The sequence below is a fragment of the Anarhichas minor genome, unplaced genomic scaffold (genome assembly GCF_050575085.1).
Source record: "Anarhichas minor isolate MPS153535 unplaced genomic scaffold, ASM5057508v1 ptg000007l, whole genome shotgun sequence".
NCBI lineage: Eukaryota > Metazoa > Chordata > Actinopteri > Perciformes > Anarhichadidae > Anarhichas > Anarhichas minor.
The window spans coordinates 16,757,805-16,778,875 of record NW_027466453.1 but is presented as its reverse complement, the minus strand read 5'-3'; the positions used below and the strand labels follow the sequence as shown (position 1 = coordinate 16,778,875).

The 21,071-nt window shown below is 39.6% G+C and overlaps 2 protein-coding genes across 2 annotated transcripts; one reads left to right on the top strand and one right to left on the bottom strand.

Moving 5' to 3' along the window:
• Positions 1 to 240: 240 nt before the first annotated feature.
• Positions 241 to 15,080, bottom strand: sez6l2 (seizure related 6 homolog (mouse)-like 2). The gene is made up of 19 exons (XM_076080979.1): positions 14,970 to 15,080; positions 14,143 to 14,222; positions 13,818 to 13,958; positions 13,490 to 13,705; positions 9,461 to 9,597; positions 8,752 to 8,944; positions 7,939 to 8,124; positions 7,654 to 7,837; positions 7,092 to 7,255; positions 6,326 to 6,520; positions 4,894 to 5,032; positions 4,022 to 4,218; positions 3,682 to 3,876; positions 3,316 to 3,510; positions 2,942 to 3,133; positions 2,669 to 2,707; positions 2,297 to 2,414; positions 1,712 to 1,823; positions 241 to 1,571 (listed from the first exon to the last, which is right to left on the bottom strand). The coding sequence occupies exons 2-19, from the start codon at positions 14,198 to 14,200 to the stop codon at positions 1,542 to 1,544; spliced, it is 2,691 nt and encodes an 896-aa protein (XP_075937094.1). The 5' UTR covers positions 14,201 to 14,222; positions 14,970 to 15,080; the 3' UTR covers positions 241 to 1,541.
• A 1,681-nt stretch (positions 15,081 to 16,761) lies between these two features.
• Positions 16,762 to 19,389, top strand: asphd1 (aspartate beta-hydroxylase domain containing 1). The gene is given in 6 exon segments (XM_076080967.1): positions 16,762 to 16,789; positions 16,792 to 17,279; positions 17,543 to 17,749; positions 18,173 to 18,380; positions 18,911 to 19,024; positions 19,280 to 19,389. Coding segments are annotated over 6 exon segments (1,155 nt in total).
• The last annotated feature ends 1,682 nt before the right edge of the window (positions 19,390 to 21,071 follow it).

Sequence of the window (21,071 nt, the reverse complement as noted above, 5' to 3'; positions counted from 1 at the left end):
AAATTATTGGTGTATTTTCCTCCACTTTGTATTTTAATTTAATGTCCTTGTCTGTTAGACATGAAGAAAATAGGCATAAGGCAAAGTAAAAAATGATCTCTAAAATCACCCTCCCATTGTGATTTTTTTTCTTCCATTGGACGAGTTGTATTAGTATCAATACAGTGCATGTTTTGTGTGCAGACAGATGTAGATGTTGTTATTTGGAAAAAAAGATATTGCAAATTTTTACAATTTTTACACCATTCAACAGAAACTTTATTTCCAATTCAGCAAATAATTGACTGCCTTCAAAAGAGTGTATTCATATATGAAGCAAAGAAATGCTACTGATGATAAGAGAATAATTAAGTCTACAAAGCAACAGTCTCCAGGATCCTTCATTTGGCACAGAGAATGAGACTACATTCACCGTTGAAACAATCAGTTGTAAATAAATACATAATGCATCACAGCAAGCAGCCAAATTTGTAATTTTTCATCAACATAGTGCATACAACATCAAATCTGATAACAATGATAACTGTCAATAACTATAATGATAATGGCAAGATTGAGCAGAAGCAATATAATTTACAATCAGTGCATGCTCTAAGCATAATGACATTCATGTCCTCACCTTTACCTTATGTCATGTGACACTGGGTGACGATGCACTCCAGAAACAGCGAAGAATAAAATAAACTGCCTTTGTAAACAGTATTGCAACAACAGATGAAACACGTAGGGACATTCAATTATTCAACATTATATTTTGGCACTGAATTTTCATTACATATATAATGAAAATATATAACCTCCCGTCACCATGTATAATTGTATATATGAGGCTTTTATATATAATTTAGTATATATATCAACCTCAAGCAATATTAAGTCAGATATTTACATTCAATTTGTGTGTGTGTGTGTGCGCGTGTGTGTGTGCGTGTTTCACAAAGAGAGAGAGAGAGACAAAGTGAGGAAGAGAAAAAATAACTGTTGATTTTAAACTGCTTCTCATGATTGAAATTAAAGTATTCTTCCCCTTTTACTGTAACACTTTGTAAAATGTAACATGAGCCACTCTAGAAATGACAGAAAAACATTCAGTGAGTACTGTATGCTCATGACTGTAACTTTTGATAGTTACAAATAAAGTATTGCCAAGTTCTCGAATATTTTGGCCTCATAATAATTGAATTTAAAAAATCAATCAATCAATTTCCCTTTACCCTTTCCACCTATTCTCTTCTTATTCCTCCCACCATTGTTAGTTGATCTTTGTTATCAATTTCTTACCCTTCATAAGGCACCAGTTCTAGCGATACAGAAAGTTGGACCGTGAAGTAGGACCCACGTTTGGCAGACCACTATATCAGTTCAACAAATCAAAATAAAGCACTTCCACAAATTGATGAACCAGAGATATACAGTGATGGTAAAACAGAAAGATAATGAATGATAAAAGGGTAGTGAGGCCTTATAATACTAAGGAATTTGTCTTCCCAAAGAATTTAATCTTTCTCTGGTTTTCAATTCTCACCAAGACATTTTCTCCTTTAGATGGATACTTCATACTCCCGCGTATCCTGTGGGCAAAGTAAGAAATCAATCACTAAAAATCAATTCAGACTCTTTAGTTTAGATAAAAACACATACATAAAAAATGTCTGAAGTTTAAATTAAAAACAATTATGAATTACAGGAAAAGTATCAGCCTTTTACTTACCCCTGCCTCATAAAGAGGGTTGTTGAAGTCGGACTCGACTGTAATGGGACTGTAGGAGTGTGTGTGAGAGAGAGACTTCCAGAAGAGTGGCTTCCATTCTAGTCTGCATATGCTGTGAGTGAGAAAATACAATTACATATGACCACATGAATAAAGGCTACAGTTTATACATTATTATGAACTGAGGTGAAGAAAAGTAAAAGCATTCTTACAAATCATTTAAGGTTTAAAGGTGCAATTTGGGGACACCTGGTGGTTAGGTTGCAGATTGCAACCAAATGAAACTTCTCCCTAGGGCCAAGTGTGTAGGAGAACTACAGTGGCCTACACGAAAACATGAAAATGCAAATGACCCTATCGAGACCCAGTGTTTGGTTTGTCCATTCTGGGCTACTGGACCCGCTACTACCTGTTCCATATGTAGATATAAACGGCTCATTCTAAGGTAACGAAAACGCAACAATTCTTATTTTCAGGTGACTATACACTAAAGACAACATACTTATTAATATGATATTCAATATCTGCCAATAGCTCCCCCTAAATGTTCCTTTAAATGTCATGTTGGTTACATAGGGTACTTACTTTGTATAGTACATGTAGATTCCTCCAATCAGGAGGATGACCAGGATGATTGGCAGAATTATTGCCAAAGCAATGTTCTCACTCAAGATCTGATGGGACGGCTCAAATGACTGGGACACTGTGAAACAGCAAAAAATAATCATCACAAAAAAAAGCTTTTTCATCAACCGTAATGTTTTTCTGCTCACAATTTATCTAAAATGTCAAACACATAAAAACGAGGCTGACAAATCTAAAGAAACTCTACACCTTAGTAGTACACCAGTTGACACTTACATTATATAATTCCTATGTGTAAGGGCTTTAAATATTATGTCGAAGACCTTTTTAACTGTATACACATCACAAATTGGAGAAGCATAAAGAAATTACCTTCTAATTTGTGATCATCCAAAAGATCATCATATGCCACTGTGTGAAATGAATAAAAGAGAAAGAGAAGTAAAATAAATGATTATATTAGGTCCTAAATGCACCTTCAGGATCTCATCAACACGTTTTCATTCAGATCTACGTTCTGTTACTAAAATAATGGCAGAAGAGAGAATAATACCTTCATAATTAACAATCTGGACACAGGGAATTAGATGTTTCGTAGCATTTTCCTGTTCTGTTTCAGAAGGTCTAGAGACAATGAACCTTTACCTTTGCAAAAGGGCGGAGGGCTGTTCCACTGAGAGGGATGGCCGGGAACGCAGCTGATAATGACCTCGCCGATAAGTTCGTAGCCCTCATAACAGAAGAAACGCAGAGTTTCTCCTGCCTGGTAGCTGTGCTTGTACAAGGTTTGGTAACCATTGTCAGGGACACCAGGGTTTGGGCATGGGTCATATTTCACTGTTCAGAGCACACACACACACACACACACACACACACACACACACACACACACACACACACACACACACACACACACACACACACACACACACACACACACACACACACAGAGGACAGTCATGTATTTGCAGGTAATTTATAAACGGTCACCAGTAAGCATCATAAAGAAAAAGACTCACAGACACACTTTGGGCTGCGGTCACTCCATTTGGGGGTGCCAGTGTCTCGTCCGTGGCAGGAGATTTGGCTGGGACCTTCCAGTTGATAACCCTGGTTACAGGAGAAACGAACGACTGTTCCAACTGCAAAACCTGTTTCGGGGCGCACTGAGCGCGCTCCGTTTACCACCTCTCCTGGGTCAGGACACTGCTGGACTGTGGGGGACCAAGTGGGACACGTAGGACAGCATTTAACGTGATCCTGCTATTAGACTTCACCAAATACAGTTAAATACGGGTGATGACGGCATTGTTTTCTGACAAAAGTTAAAAACCTGGATGAAACCTGAATGTGTTTTGTCTAAGAATAAAACTAACAACTTTTACCTTTGACACATGTAGGTGGACTGCTGCTCCAGGAGAGGTCCCACTGGCAAGTGATGATGTCAGAGCCACTGATGTCATACCCCGGTTGGCACTGATAGGTCAGCACACTGCCTCTCACGGGAGAGGAGTGGGACGAGCTGATCCAGCCAAAGTCAATTTGAGGGAGAGTGGGGCAGGTGTCGTTTGGCTCAACCTCTGCACCACACAGATAGAGAGCAGCGAAAGAAATCAAATAGGTTGTTCATGATCGCTTCTTCAATAACCGCAGCCCTCACATGTCCCGAATGTCAACATTTTTCCCATTGAGCCATAAAAGCAGTGACTTCAGAAGTGTACTTACCACGATAATGAATGAGGAATCCCTGACTCAGGATGAAAGTGGAATCATCTGGATCGCTCTGAAACTGAATGGTGACTTCTGAGCCCCCAGACACAACCTGGAAACGCTCTTTGGACCCCAGGTATTGTACGATCACATGGGACATGAGATCACGTCCGTCAAAAATGGTCAGCACATCAGTGTGGCGGGTATTTAAACTTTAAGACGGAAAGATAAGAATAACAAAGGGAAATTTCACTTTAGACTGATTCCTTTTTTTCTTAAGATGAGCGGTCCACCCACCTGATGCATTTCAGTAGTCAGTAGTCAGTACAGGAGAGGCAGAGGGTTATGTAAAGCTGCAATACGTTATCGTCCTTTCTCTCATTTTTCACAAAGTAAACGTGCTAACAGACTTTAAATGAGAAGAATAAAATAGAATAACAAAACTGTATATATGTCGTGCACACATGGGTTGAATTTAACACCAGGGTGCTGGTTCAATAGACTTCTGTTTATTACAGATTTTTGCTATTCATTTGGCAACGAAATGAGTGCTGATCCTATTACTCTAAGGGGGAATAAATTACATTGTGAGCATATTTATTGAACAATATTTCTGTTACTGTGTCATGAAAACAAAATGTTGTATATTAAAGACGATGATATGCAGTACTTTGATGCAGTGTGTGAAATACAAGGCTCTTAATTCACTTCATTATTACAGTACATGTATATAATATCCTCCTATCTATGGCATCTTATTGGAAAATTTCAAGCAACATCTGTGAAGTGTGAAGTGTTTTTGACAGACTGCATGTTTGTGTGTGCAGACACACACAAACATGGTTGGTTACTTTAAATAATCAACTACTTAAATTAGCAATACTCACATCTGGACATCCAGTTCAATGCGTTTCTCTTCGTTGCCATGGATCTGCCATACACAGTCTAGCCCCTTGGAGTAGCTCTGGGGCCAATCAGGAGACAGGATGGTACCTGACGGCTCAGTCAACTCCCCTCCACACAGAGCTTGCAGAGCAGAAGAGAGGAGAGAAAGGGAGGTGAGGACGTGAATTGTGAGACAGAGAGAATGATAAAAGGGGTGATGAAATAATACAAAAAGTAAGTGTGGAAAAATGAATTAATAATAAAAGGAAAGAAAATAAATAAAGCCACAGTAAAAAGATCAATGAGAGATGATAATGATTTCAAAGGGCACACAAAGAAGCGAGGTGCGGTGAATAAAATATGGCAGAAAAAACAATGGTTTACAATTGAACGATTAAGGAATATAAAGAAAGCTGATTTTTTGGACACTATTGTGTCATTAATTCACATTAAGCAACCTTTCCTTGCAGAAATACAACACAAACTGCTAGGAAAGTGTGTCATTAGGAAGATGTCAACTCTAAGGTGCAAATTGCAGTGATAGGAGCCAAATGCAAACCCTTTTGCCTCCGAGAACCTGTTCAGTTTGATCCTGACTTCACATACAATGCCAGCAATTGCTCTCATAGAAGCATGTCCTATTAAAACTGAGGCATGAAACTGTGAAGCCAGACACACGCACACACAGACACACACAAGTGGCCATCGGTTGTGGAGTGACGACTGTTCATTTGCAGCAGATATGAGCAGAATAAACACTGCAAAATATTATAATCAAAGATAAAAGTGCTCCCAACCACCAGCTAATCGCTTGTTTTTTTAAACAGTTTCCACTCTGAGAGACACAATCTTCTGCCATACAATGGAGGCTCAAGACAGCCACGAAAACTCAGACCTCTTCTCCTTGCACAGCACTTACTGATATCCCACCATCCACCTCCCTCTTCATCACTGTGTAAAAGCAGCAATACCAAACAGCATATGCCTTTCAGAATGTCTGTCGCTTGCTTGAAAGAAATGGCACCTGTGTTTTCAGCCAGTGTCTGACCCAGTGCAAAGTCTCTGCCAGTTTTATATCTGCCACAGTCTCTCTGTTTCTTTCACTCTTCACAGCATGCCAGCAGTTCAGCAGATGACACAGTCAGCGTGACTGTAGTCTTCAAGCTACAACAACTTGTCGCTTCAGGCATCCATCTCAACACAATACAATTAACGAAACAAATGACTCTCTCACTTCATGTCAAAACTCTGTGTGTTTTGGAAATCTGGATAAGTAGAAGATTCAGGTTTAATTAAATGATGAAAATGAAGCACAGAAATAACAGAAGAACGGACAAGAAATAAGAAAGTTTGTAATTCTGACTAAAGCAACAAAAAGCATTCGATTTCATTCACTTATTCAAAATACAACCGGAACTCAATCCTGAAACCTACCTCTGCACATAGGCTCGCTGTCATTCCAGTGGGGATTGCTGGGGTCGACACACTCAATCGTCCCTGACCCTTGCTCCATGACAAAGCCTGCAGAGCAGGTGAAGGTAACTGTGGTGCCCAGCTGATATGTGATGTCACTGCTGCTGAAATTTCCATGAGGCATGTAGGGCTCCCAGCAGTGTTCATCATCGAAAGCTAGAAAAAAAGACACAAAGAAGGAAAGAAACTAGACACAGTGTGTGCATGTATGTACAGAAAAGTAGTTTGAAAGTATTAAAAGTATCTCCCTATTCCCTAGAATTTGTTGGGGTATTCTTCTAATTGCTCTACTGCTCGACGAAGTTAAGCAACCACACCCAGTAAATTGAGGAGGGAGGAGTGTTGCTTTTTACTAGGGTTGACCCACAACCTCAAACCCTCTTGGCTGGAAAAAAAACAGGTGTATGACGTTAAAGGCTAAAGCTGTGAGCATCTCCAAAGCTCATTCTGGCCCTCTTTAACACAACAATTCAATGAGAAGAAAGCCTTGGTTTTCTAGACTGCCCATTAAACCCCATTCCTTCTTTAGATATAATTTATACTATAATTATTGTGTTCTGGTAATGAATCATATCTAACTTGATTTCAGGCAGAATACTGACTCATGTATTAAATATTATACAATAATGAGGTTAGAAGGATGTACAGAGACACACTGTCTTTGTGTTTCGCTGACTGTGGAAAGGACCTTGTGTAAGGCCGATATATGCAAAGTGTCTCTGCTCACCCTCGTATCGCAGTGCCAGAAGCAGAGGGATGGAGGAAGAATCAGCTGTGAGCTCCAAGTACAGTATTGAGCTCTCACTCAGCAACCCACGTTCGGGGACGTCATCCAGGTCTGAGTCAAAGAGCGGTGTGGACAGGGAACTGTTTCCACTGCGCACAATTAACCTGAGAGGGACAAACCACAAAGATCCCCGATGTAAGCTCCAGAAGAGAACGACATGTTATGATCAGTGTCTGAATAAGTATTGCATAAATGTGCATGGATAGCAGATTAAAGGCAATCCACATAAGCATGTCACACTGGAGTACAGTAAAAAACAAAACAATTTCATCGTTTTCTTTTGTGATGCCTTCATGAAAGTTGAAATTCAGCTAGAAGAAGTTTGTCAGAAGTATGCACGGTGTATTACCCTGAATGTTTCATGGAAAAAAGCAAAAAGGGAAAGGTAAAGGTCAGCGAACCAGTGCGTGTAAATATGGTAGCTTTAGGGATGTAACATTTTTTATTGGTTTAGTTTGCTTTAATAAATCAACAAATAGTAGTAGTGGAAACACAAACGTACTTATCATCTTCTTCATCTAGTGCAATCCTCTCAAAGTGTAGGTGGAGTCTGTGTCCCTCTTTGGCTTCTATTAACCAGTGACAGCTCAGGTTATTTACATTACTGTGGTTGCTGACAGAAGGATGGGGTGGAGAGAGTATCCGGCCTACTGTTGCATTACGGATCCATCCTCCACAAGACACAGCTAAGGAAAAATAATACCCCACATATTACTTTCCATAATCAACCACCTTAACAATCACACTGTAACCAAAGACAGTGTTGTATCTTCATTAGTTTACTGACCGACACATTGTGGCTCCGGAGTGCTCCAGTGTGGTTGTGTTGTGTTGACACAAGTAGCCACCTCATGACCACGAACCTGGAAACCTGGATCACAGTGGAAGTGTGCCTGACCTCCAGGATGGATATCTGTCACTGTCACTCCACCGCCCTCAGGAGACAGAGGGAACGGGCAAGACAGCAGAAAGGCTGTTGATGTCGATAAAACAGAGGGGAAAATGAATACATTTTCTTTGGTGGAAGATAAAAAGTTAAAGTTCCAAAAGGATAATTTCTCTAATTGTCAATACATACTTTTACTAGTGAATGTCAACCCTGTGCTAGCATCTCTGTCTATTCAGCTTTCCCTCCATATTCAATTAAATAATCAGTTGGATGTTGATCTTTAAATCTTTAGATCTCTGTGATCCTTTCATAATGACATAATGTGACTCAGCCGAGCAGGTGCCTTCTTCCACCAGCAGTTTCTTCACCAATACCAGTATTAGCTATCATCATGGGTCCTCATTGTATGAGTTTAATCACCAAAACCTTTCTCTGTTGCTTTCTTAATTCCTATTAAATGTTGAACGTAACCCACAGCACAGAACTCAGTATTCCTTGGCCAAACGCAGAGGATAATATCTCAGCTACAAACTTTAAAAGGTCAAGAGTTGGAACATGTGAAGTATGTCCATTTGCCCCACATCTGCCGTGCTTGTATGCTTTTAAATATGCAAGTATGCTGGTTTTCATTCCAACCTTTACACATAGAGGAAACATCAGTAAAATGATCTTACTGTTCAACACGAGAGTAAACCAGAGGGGTTAATTTACCTTGGTAGTGGAGGCTGAACACGCCATGGTTGGTCTGTTGGAGACTGCGATAGTGAATGTACACCTGATTGGTCGTACTGCGAATCACCTGACCCTCTCTCATCAGGGTCTCATTGGCTAAGAGCTCTGGTCCCAAACCTCCATGCCCCATGATTGTCAGAGACTCTTTCTTAGAAAGGTTAACCTTCCTCACCTACCGGGAAAAAAGAGGAAATATTGACGTACATCCTGTTCTGGCAGCTGTTTCTTTTTAAATAAATAAACTTTCCAGACAATTCAGCAACAAATGAAGTAATGACATGACATACCTATTATACATATGATATTGCATCTTTAAGATGAACAAATGAAAAACATAAATTGATAGCGGTCTTTGTGAAATGGTCTTAATTTAATTTAATAATAAGAGGCATTATGTCGCCGTCTTTTGAATTGTGTATGTTTCGCCCACAACTAACTAACATTCCACTTGGGCCTCATGAGCTTAAAGTTAATACATTGTAGCTGACTGACCATATTGCTGCTGCATTATTACAATTAGAAATATACTGCACTCCCATGTGATTACTGTTACGTTTATTTCTCTACAGCCAATTATAGATGATTTACCTTTTCAGAATACACCAGCAAAAGGTAAAAACGTCAGTAAAAAAATGTAATATTTGAAAAGACGAGTGATTATGGATTCATAGGAGATAATGCACATTACCTGAATTTCCACACCATAACCTGAATACACAGTAATGCTGTAGGTGCATTCCAGAGGGGGGAAAGACGAGGATGATGATGCAGGATCTGGTGACTCGACAACGTCCTCCATTGCTGACAAAGTTGCATTGCATTGTACTGTGAAAAGAGGGAAAGGGCAGGAGAAGAAAATGTGTTGAGAAATACAATTAATGTTCGAACAATTAAATTCACTTCATTTAGGAAAGCTTTAGCAAATGTAGATTTTTATAGCAACAGTATGACTCACAATAGTTTAAGTTAATGTAGTTTAAAAACTTTGATCAAGCGCTTATTGGCAGTTTCTGAGCGATGAGAGATCATCGATTGTTTTTTTACCAACAGATATTCAACAGCCAGTGAAAGGACTTTTGGAAGGTGCACTGTGCAGAGTCAACATGCATGTAGCCGGGTTCACGTGGGGATATCAAGTCTTCTCAGCGAGAGTTTTGTTATGGAGAGGAGAGCTCAGACCAACTTCTCCAATATGCTGATTAATAATAATAATCTCTTCTGTTGGTTTTGATGATTAAAGTTTTATTTGATGGCACAAAAAATGTTTTCCACTTACGAAAACTGCGGTGTGCATGTAATGCTTTTAATGCCTGAGGAATGTATACAGACAGACAATAACGTATATAGAAGAGTTTTTTTGGTAATTATTTGGTCTACTTGGGTGTGTATCCTTCAACATAAGTGACAAAAGAAAAGAAAAACACAACTGGTGCTATTGCTCTCTTTCAAGTAGGTCAGTGGATAGAAATGCAAATCATGGTCATCCTTGAGACCAAATAAGGTGTGCACTGCTGGATAGCCAGGGACCCAGCCCCTGCTGTGCTACTCATCAACTTACCAAATGGATAAAGAGAAATATCACTGAGCTCAAGTTAAATCTATTCTCCCAGAGCAAACCTTTGTGTTCAGCATACATTAAATACATGTACATAACGCTATGTGGGGATACCATTTCTGTTACCCTGCTCTGATCTTTTTGGAAGTTTTATGAAAGTTGTAACAAACGGTAATTGCATCTATTAAGTTTGGACTGGTGCTTGAATGGGAGTTTAAAAAAAGGTGCCAGAACTGTAAACTAAAGTCTGCAGCTTTGTTAGGTTAAGATGACTGGGGTCCAGTCCCTTAGACTGGATATTGTGGAGCAAAACTTTACTCTAATTCAGGGAAAGATTGTGGAGTAGCTCAGCTAATTTGAGAATAATCAAAATTATGATTTGATAAAAAATATTTGTCCAAAATATCCACATATTATTTGTGTGAGGCTTGTATGTTTAATGTCACAATAACAAATAAACCATGAACTACAATATAATCGCATGTTTGATCGTAGACAAGGGGCAAGAAGCAGCGCATTTCTGACTCGTCTTGTTGCAATACAACCTGAGGACAATACTAATAATAACCTGGCATATCATCACTAAGTGGCAGTTTGCAGTTGTCAGTAACAGTACACCAATTAAGTTCGGTAAAATGAAAAGTAATTCCTACCAGTGAGCACACTGGGGAAGCTGTGGTGTATTGGATTGCCCTGCATTAAATAATTGTATTGACCGCATGACTGAAACTGCTGCTATGCTTCAGTAGAATCAAATTATTGACGACCCCTTGTAATACAAATGGCATCTGGAGAGGAAAGGGTTTTACAGTCCATTTGGCTAACAATGACTAGAAACAAAAAAAGAGAAAGAGGAAGAGAACGGAAAAGCAATCTAACACGTTTCACTTATATGACAGATCTTAAAAAGTACCATAAAGTAACTCAGCTGACAGTGTTAACTGAACATGTACATAAGTAGGAGTAAATGAAAATGGACATTCTGTGAATTAAGTTTATTTGCTAATAATTTTGTTGCAGTAAATATGGAGCCAGCAGCAGGTTAGCATTAGTCGAGCACAGTGTAAAGACAGGAAACAGCTGCCCTCTGGGGGCCAAAAGGTAAACAAATCTGACGAGCAGGAACTTTAAAAAACACTAATTTACAGATTATCTTTTTTATTTAAATACTAAAAAATGTGTACAACCAGTGTTTCGGGGGTTATATGCCGGACCATTTCTTGACTGGGACCAGTTACTTCCTGGAGTCTTCGCTGGTTGCCCAGCAACTGGTCAAGCAGCCAATAAATAGCTGAGCACATAATTCCCTGCAAAACTGTATTTTGTTGTTTTTACAGTCTGTTTTTTGTACACGGTAAACATGCCTGAGATATTTAGATATCTACCTGCTACTTAGAGGGTGTTTCATTGTGGGTTGAAATGACAATTCCCAGTAAAAACACAATGAAAACAATGGAACCACACACTAGTGACACACACACACACACACACACACACACACACACACACACACACACCTCGATATTCATCTGGCCTGACATTTCTCAAACCACATCTGGTGTAAATAAACTGACCCACCTCGTAAGTGCTCAATCAAATTTCCTCAGCTCTCATTCGTAGCGGTTGCAGTAATGGTGTCTTTTATTTCATTACCAGAATGAGCAACAGCTCTGATCTACCTGCAGTGAGGTCTGCAGGCACCCCAGCCGAAGGAGATGCCGTAATGCACTTTCACTCAACCATTCTGACAAGGATGCTGTTCTGTTCTTCACCACTCACTATTAGTATTCTGGTCATGGTGGCATTGTTGACTGACTGATTTGTCAAATTAATGCTTCTCTTCTTCGGATATTGACATGACAGCAATAGTGCTGATATTAGTATTTATGGGTTCACTTGGTTGCTCTATTTAGTCAATAAGTTGTTTTCATGCTTGCTGATTACGTTTCATTTGTTTGTTGTTATAATAACTAAAAGACAAAGAGTGTATTTAGACTTCTTTTTGATACAGAACTTTTCATGTTACACTGTGAATAAAGAAAACACTAATAGCAAATGTGAAGCGTGACACCAAATAGCTGGGAAGCCAAACAGAGCCCAATACCCCTTGTATGCTTCATATTTTACAAGTTTTGAGGCATCAAAATATTTGTATAAGTCATCTGTCTCTCGTTATCTTCATACAGTCTTGTCCTTTGTGATTGATAAAGATTATTACTAAATAAAAAAAATACGGGATATGGATGTTCGCTTGGATTAAAATCATCAGTGTACTTCACAGAATAAGCTATGAGAAAAATGCATATTGTATAAAGTTCATGTGTTCATTCAGTCGACCACTTTAGGGCAGGCTAGATACTGGATTATCCAGATTTAATGGCAAAGGATGGCCACAATGTGCTGTATAGAGTACAGCATGTGTACAGTATATATTTTCAGTACCAGCTATCCTCACCAACAAAGATGCAAATGTCTATGTAAGAAATATTACTGATACTGTACATCTGGCTAGGATCATTTTACAGCAGTTCGGGCTGGTAAACCAATCTGCTTTCATGCTTTACGTTATTGAGGAGATAGAGGAGAAGAGCTGGTTTCACTGACTACTTTAAACAGAAAAGAAGGAGCGCACTTTGTCATCTTCAACAGGATTCAGTGTATACTCTCAGTTCTCTGTGTCCCTCCAAACATTTAAAGCATGAATCCTGAAAGAACAGGAAGCACATTATTCCTGCAGAAATAAGACCACAAGCATAGACAAACATGTCCGCACTTTTTAACTAATTTTGTTACCAAACAGAAATGTTCCAATGCTGAGAATAAACTGTGCAAAGAAGAATCTAAAATCAATTCTGGATACTTACCAGTACATGTACAGCTCTTTCTTTACCAGTAACTTGTACAGTAGCCTGTTGATGTTTCGTCGTTAATATTTTATGACTGTTTCATGTTACCTTGTCTGTCAAGATCTCCTTGTTACTCTTTCTTCAAAGAGAGGCAGAGAAGAAAAATGAATAAAGTCGCAACGGGAGCCAAAATGATTCAGTGGGCATTTGTCATCACTGCTGGCCCCACCAAAATCTGAGCCTTTAGAGAACCATGTTACCTGGCATCAATAAACAACACAGACTCAAGGGAAGCCAACTGGTGGCATGCAGGTACCTGGCATGTGCATTGTGGTTATGGTGGTTGTGGTGATCAGGGTGGTGGTTGTCTCCTCCTCTATGGGCAGCGAGGACATGGTATTCCTTGATCCTCTCTGGCTGGCAGCAGAAGAGGAGCTTAAAGCTGTGGTGAGTAGCCCTGGTGATATGACTGTTGCTGTCGACTCGGTCTGCCCAAGCCCAGGCACAGCCTGTGTCGGGTTGGTGGTAGTACCTGCAGAGTCCAAAAGTTGAATTCAAAGTGTGTCCTTTCCAATGATTAGTCACCCGTAGTGTTCTTCAGGTGCATTCAGACAAAAAAGCGATAAAGGCCTGTGTAAATGTACCTGTGCTTGCAGAAGCTTCTCTTAAGTATTCCTTACTCTGCAGGGCAGCATGGATCAGGTCACCCAGCGGGGAAGACTCTGGGGTTGATGTTGGTGGTGTGTACCATCGTGTATCAGGCTCAGGAGTCATAAAGCTCATACCTGAAATAGCCAGGAATAATTACTGCTTTTGTTATTTGAATAAACATAAATGAAAACAAACATAATTAGCAGGACATGGCAAGCAAACGGATAGAAGATATTGCATTTTTTTTAATCTAGATGTAAGATAAACAAAGCATAGTCCATGTTTGTGATGGAATAAAAGAGCAAGGAAAACACATACCTGAAACTAGGTGGATCATGGTGACAGAAAGCACTAAAGCGAGGCGTGTGGACCCCATGGCTTTGGATAAAACTGAATGACTGGAGAAGGTAAAGAGAGCAGATTGATTAGCAAACTGTTATGATGTAATTTAATTAGAACAATTACTGTAATTCAGTCGCTATTACTTCCTTATAAATAATGCAGGAAATAATCAATGCTGACTTAAGTGCTAATTAATAGCACATTATTTGTCATATCATTTTAAACATACTTGCAATTCAGGTAGACTATACAGAGCATATGTTTACATCACACAGGCCACAAATACTCTGATAAGGTTATCACTGCGATGTGATACGCTATTCAATCTGGTAAATATCTATTAAATTCATACAACGAAGAAGCGAAAATGAAAATCTAATACAAGACATTTTTAAAGGTCTATGAAAAAGGGCTAGGTACACATCACACACGATATAAGGTTAAATATTCAGGCTTCCCCCCTGCATTTTCTCACCCAAATCTGCAATAACATGCCCGAAAATGCGCTATTCCAAAATTCACCAAAGGAGACTACCCTCAGCGCAGGTATCCTCTAAACCTTATTATATTATCAACCTGTTAGTGGCAATGTGTCAAAAAGCACATCCGCTGTTATTCGAGGCGTTTCCTCGGTGAAAATGCGAGCCTGGTGTGTGACAGAATTATGGGGCTTTACGAGGCAGCACTGCTCGCACCTCCCCCGGCCCTCTTTGTGCGAAGGACGATTTTTTTTTTGGCATCAGTCATCACTACTGTGAGACCAACAACCATCTCAGCAACGTTGAAAGGTGCCTGCTGCTTACCTTTATCTTTCAGGCTGCGTCCTGTACTCCTCTACTTGGACTCCTGTTGCTTTAGGCCCCGAGAACACGGCGGGGTTAGTGCTGGTGAGATGCCCCTAGCTGGTTACCGTGTGGTTGACGCATTCGGCTATGATGTGAGGGCATTTGCGTTGAAGCTCTAGGTGCGCCCTAGCGGTCGCATGCGGTAAGTGCAGCGGCGCGCGGGCGATCTCCACATTTTGTCTGTGAGCGCTGGAGAAGCTGTCCACCAGCACGGTGCTGAAGTGTGTCCGACACAGCGCTGCACGGTACATCAAGGTAATCAGAAATATATGTGAGACGCAGCACGCAGTGGGTAAATACTGTATGTTTGCTCATTTAAAGGCCTGCATGTGCCGTATGCATGCCAACATTTGTGTGTCCCATAATGGGGTGGATGTTTGCGCTAACATAGAATGCGGACTTTAAACATGAGCCAGCTGATTTGTGGTGGCTGGCGCAGAGCAAAAACAAAATGAATGCTGAAGCGATTGCAAAACAAACGATCCAAGTCCACAATTTATGGAACACCTTGCGTAACCGTGCAGTAGCCTATACGTGTTTCTAGTGGGCAGTATCATCACACAGCATGCAATTGATGCAACTACAAAATTAATCCGTCAGAATAAGCCTATTAGGAAACAGCCCTCCCATTTAAAACATACACCTGCACACACTCGAGCTCGCACAGATGTTTTTTTGTGGGAAACAAAAAATGGAAAACTCTTTATCTATCTGTCTGGTTCTCTGTCTCTGTCTCTGTCTCTGTCTCTCTCTCTCTCTCTCTCTCTCTCACATGTTGATCTTGATCTTTTCTGGACCAAACGCTCACAGAACAGAACTTGGCCTGCTCTGTTATCTTCTACTTTTGTATTGTCACTTATCATTTTTTCTAATCTACTTTGGCACAGGTGACAAGGTCAAATAAGTGTCCAAGTGATGGGTCTCTGCACATTTTCTTAAATTACATTAATTGCCCCAAAAGTCAATATTGTAATTGACAAAAGTTATTTTTGTCAGCAACAACAGCTAAACGTAAGTGAACAGACATCACTATACTGTCCAATTAAATGACTATGTTCATAATGCAATAATCATAATTAGACAAAAGTGGTCTGTAGCATGTTTACTTTGCAGACTCCACTGTTTCAAAGGAAAATACAATGAATTTAAGGGAATAAATAGACATTCTATGAAGTAGCCGCCAAGATTAAACAGTATAGAAAGCTATGACTTCAGCATATCGCCTGCTGTGAAATCTTTAGCTGCACCCACAGCTAGCTTGATCGGAGAGGTCAGAGATCAGGACCTACATAACCCCACAAAGTCAGTGTCAGTGGCAACTTAACCAAAGGGTCAGTGGCTCTGTGATGGTCTGGCAACCTGTCCTGACTGGTTCACTAATTTCTTCCAAGTGCATGCTGGGATAGGCCTCAGCTACCTTTGACAGTCCATCGTTCCCTTTAGGCTGTGCTTGTTGGTAAACAGAGCCTTTCTCCAGCCCCCTTACAATGATCTGTTCGATTTTGACAAGCCCACAACTGTCATTGGTTTATAGGAATAACCTCTTACTTCTGTTGTTTTTATTATGTTTTAAAGAAAAACTTCCACTAATCAAAATATCACTATTATGGCCAATAGTTAGTGGCGTAGAAAGTCAGGAGTGAGCTAAATAATTCATTCTAAACAAGTAAAATATAGATGTTTTTTATTTTACTGTAATACTTAAAAGTTAGAGAATATTTTATGGCACTTTACCATATTTCACACATGTATGCATTACCATAACCACTCAATCTGTTTCTATTTCAGTTTCTTAGTGTCTCACCATTTTAAAGGATGCATTGGTCAATGAACACACTGCTATTGCCTCCATATGTTGAGCTGGGTGTCCATTCGCTCAGTGGCCTTCTGTGGACTTTTCTGCTACTCTTTCTGTGGCACTGTTATCGGATGGGCTCTGACCTGCCAATCCCAGGCCACGCACACGCTGGAAAGCTCAAGTCAGGCTCAAGGCGGTCCATGATGTCCCGTGGCGGTAGCTGTGCTGGAACAAAGTGTAGTGCGCGATCCAAGCTGTCGAGAAGTGATCAAATGACTCCCTTTATTTCAATGGAAACAGAGGAGGATGAGGAACAGGGACAGGGCTACCTCACCCCGGTGCTGAGTCATGCCTTGTTCCCAGCCCAAGCATCTGCAGAAGCCAATAAACTGTATGCAGCACTGCAAGAGTATGCCAAGCGCTACAGTTGGGTGGGCATGGGCCGCATTCATAAGGGCCTCCGTGAGCAGGTACAGGTTTATTCCATGCAGGCCAAATACATACAGTACATAATTGCTACTGCCAGTAAAATCATGTGCATCTGACGTATTCAATAATTTAATACACCAAATTCAACTGTAGTCAAAGGTTTGTTTTCATAGCATGTATAACTGCATAATCTTGTGTAAAAGTGTCTTAACACCTCATTTGGAACGACTTTTGTTCAAGGGCAAATAGTTAAGGAATGAATTGTCAAGAATGAATTATTGATTTCTAATTGTTCTCACTTTAGGTCAGACTGAACGATCTCTCTGTCATACAGAAGCCTCATCTCTTCTTCTTGCCAGATGTCCCAAGTGTTCCTTTCTTCCCACGAGATGCTCATCGACATGACATTGAGGTCTTGGAAGCCAACTACTCTGTAATCTTGGCTGAATTCAAGGCTGTATACCAGAGAGGCATTGACTCAAAACTAGGCTGGACCAGTCTGGGACCAAAGGTACACAATGAAGTCTTTCATGAGTAAAGGGATATTGCAAAACACCCTTCTGTATAAAAATCATCACTATCTGTAATGCAATGTTCTGAGAAAATAAACTGATGAAAGTTTACAAAATACAATCAGTGGAAATAATAGTATTCATTACGTTTTTTTGCTTTCAAGTTTCTAAATCACCTCCAAATACATAAAATGTCTAACATCAAAAAGCTCCACCAGTTTGTGCTGTGGTTCTCTGGAACCACAGCACATGTCGTGTAATAATTATATATATATATATTTATATAATTATATATATTATTATTGTCCACTGTTTCTCCATTAAAAATCTACCTACAGACTGTGATATAATAGGAGTTGTTTAATTCTGCTGAACGTGCCTCATCTGAGTCATATGTAACTGCAGGACATTGTCTCTTCCAGGGCCAGGCAGTGTTCCCTTTGTACAGTGCAGGTGTGTCTGTGGCAGGAAACTGTCGCTCCTGTCCCTGCACCTACCGGACACTTCTCTCTCTGCGTACATTCATAAGCAGCAACTCGTTGGGATCTGCTGGATTTTGGCTGTTGGGGCCAGGAGCTACGTTGGGGAGCTCATATGGACCCACTAATACACGCCTACGTTGTCACCTTGGTGAGTAAAAGGATTCGAGGATAATTTATTGTCATTATGCAACACAGTCAACAAATGCAGTAGTAGCCTATTTGTCAAACATGAAATATATGACAAAACAAATCAAAAGCAGTAATGCATTTTTTAATTTGCATCAGGAGGAATGTAAAGCAACAGCCACAGGACAATTCTCCGGGCAGATAATATGGCTAGTATCTTAACATAGAAATACGACATCAGGGAAAACATTGCGGTTTATCTGCGTTTATCTGCATCTTAGACAAATCTTAAAAACCCTGTCACTGACTCCGCTGACTATACCAAAAAAAGAAAAGAAAAATGACCTGATAAACACTAAACCGTTACATAATGGTACTTTGTGTTTCGGGGTTGAGGTTAATTATTTCTGTAGCCCATTTTGTAGTGTGATCCGTCTGGCTATAATCCTCTCCATTTTAAAAACAGACAGCAGTGGAGTGCATGGCCTTCTTAGCTGAGTGAAACCAAAATATTTTATTTGCAAAGTTTAAAAACAGACATCGCTTTTTTAGGTCTGCAGACTCCAACCCTGTGTGAGCTGGTGGTGGGAGGGGAGCCTCAGTGCTGGTCAGAAGGACACTGCCTCCTGGTTGATGACTCATTCCTCCACACTGTCTCCCACAAGGGTTAGTGAATAACATACTGAAAAACAATGCTTCTTAAATTCATTTTACTCTCATTTTTACTCTCAATTTTATTCTCATTGCTAAACATTGCAAACAAATATAAAAATATAATGCAATGCATGATCTCTGTGTATAATACAAGTAGCAAGTTTTTTTCTTGCATTTTTCTCAATTTCATGAGTTGTTCCAAACAGTCGAACCCAAATGGTTGCAACCCTTTTGCCTAATGTTGTATATATATCTCTATTTCTAAAGGGCCTCCAGATGCTGGGCCCCGAGTCATTTTGAGTGTGGACCTCTGGCATCCAAATGTGGCTGCAGCAGAGAGACAAGCTTTGGACTTCATGTTCAGCCCTGACCTTTGAATTTGTTCCTGTCAATAATACACAACATGCAGGGATGCCTTACCTTAGCCCTGCTTGTTGTGGGTCATGTATCTCATTCCGGTTTATGAATCACTGTGTGAATCTGCCCTCAAAATTACACAAGCTATTGGCCACAAATTCAACTGGTGTTGGATTTATGGTCAAGTGCCACAAGAGTGTATTATCAAGGATGATAATAGAATTACATCAGTTACAATGCTAGATGCTAGACAATTTGGCTGCAAATTTAAAACTGACATCACTTGAAAGCACAGCAAGATCTAAGCTAAGAAGAGCAGATATTGTGTTAACTGTTATACATCTTATCTTGATATCATAAACTGTGCTCGTGAATACTATTTGCATGTGAAACCAATCTGTCCTGATTAATGAACTTTGTTTTAAGCTGCTGATGCATGTGCACGAGCGCACGAGTTATTTTAAAATATAGGTATATAAGCTCAACCAAAAAACTGTGAAAACATGAAAATCATATACATGTAAATTTCTATTTATTTTTGAATGCCAAACATATATAAACCTTTGCATACTGTGAGTACTCATATTCTTCATATTACCTCTATATACTTGTATTTTTCTGTTTATAGATCTATACATATTTTTACTTTGTTTATAGATATAATTGGTGGTTTGCTTTTTGTCAATTCTGTTTTGCTTGGAATCCAAAAAACGAATAAATAACAGATAAATCAGTATTGGCTCAGTGTATAGAATAACAGAGTAATAGAGTAATACACGTGTATGTACATGTGATACAGTATGCATGCATCACAACCGGTTGTTTTGTAGGGCTCTCAAATTACGCAATTAATTTGTATGGGACACATTTATCTGAAGCTAATAATAAGTGTTCACGTATATTGTTTTTATTGGAGAAAAATAGCCTGTCTACATGGCTTGTTAAATAAAGTTGACTTAATTCATATGGAACTGGCCAGAAAATGGCCAGTGCAATTGTTCGGGGAATAAAAACAGTCGGCAGCCTGTAGTGAATATATCTTTAAATTTAAACAGACTAAAAAATCATTCTAAAAACACATTCTGGTTCAATAAGCTCCTTAAGGGGGAGTTATTTTTTTTCAGTCAGTAGATGAGAATTAGAGTGGTGATTTTGTCTTATCTGCCATCTGTTCATCCATGATGAGGATTACAGAGACTGAACTAATCCACCCCACAGCAAGAGATTATTCCTGAGATTCTATGTAGTTGTAATATGTTGATTCGATGTGCAATTCGTTCAACATTTAATTCTATGAGTGTAAAATTCACAAGCAAATAATATAGCAATTCAAATATTGAGTATGACTGTCAAAGGTTAGCATTAAGGGATGATAGTCTTAGAATTAAAAAAACTCTCAGATCTTAAATTTGCTAAACCGTCTACCACATCATTAGAAGGCAAGGTTGCACCTTGCTGTGTCACTGTGATGTTTTCAAACCTGTAGTAGCATATGCAAATTTGTAACATGACGTTGTATTTAATCTTGGATTAATAATAACACACAATCTTGACATTAGGCTACAGCCTCGCACATTTATTTCAAAGACAAAGATAGCTATTGTCACACTCAACAATTCCCATGCTGGCCTTTTGTCATGCAACAGCATTAGCAGCCTTAGAGGGATTATTTTCAGAGAAAGTTGCCAAAGGACCAAAGTGG

Excerpts from the sequence above, each read along its gene's own strand:
- sez6l2 (XM_076080979.1), bottom strand. The coding sequence starts at position 14,200 with ATGGGGTCCACACGCCTCGCTTTAGTGCTTTCTGTCACCATGATCCAC. Across the intron at positions 9,598-13,489 it reads AACCACAATGCACATGCCAG|TACAATGCAATGCAACTTTG; the intron begins GTACCTGCATGC and ends CTCTTTTCACAG. Across the intron at positions 7,256-7,653 it reads CTAGATGAAGAAGATGATAA|GTTAATTGTGCGCAGTGGAA; the intron begins GTACGTTTGTGT and ends TGTCCCTCTCAG.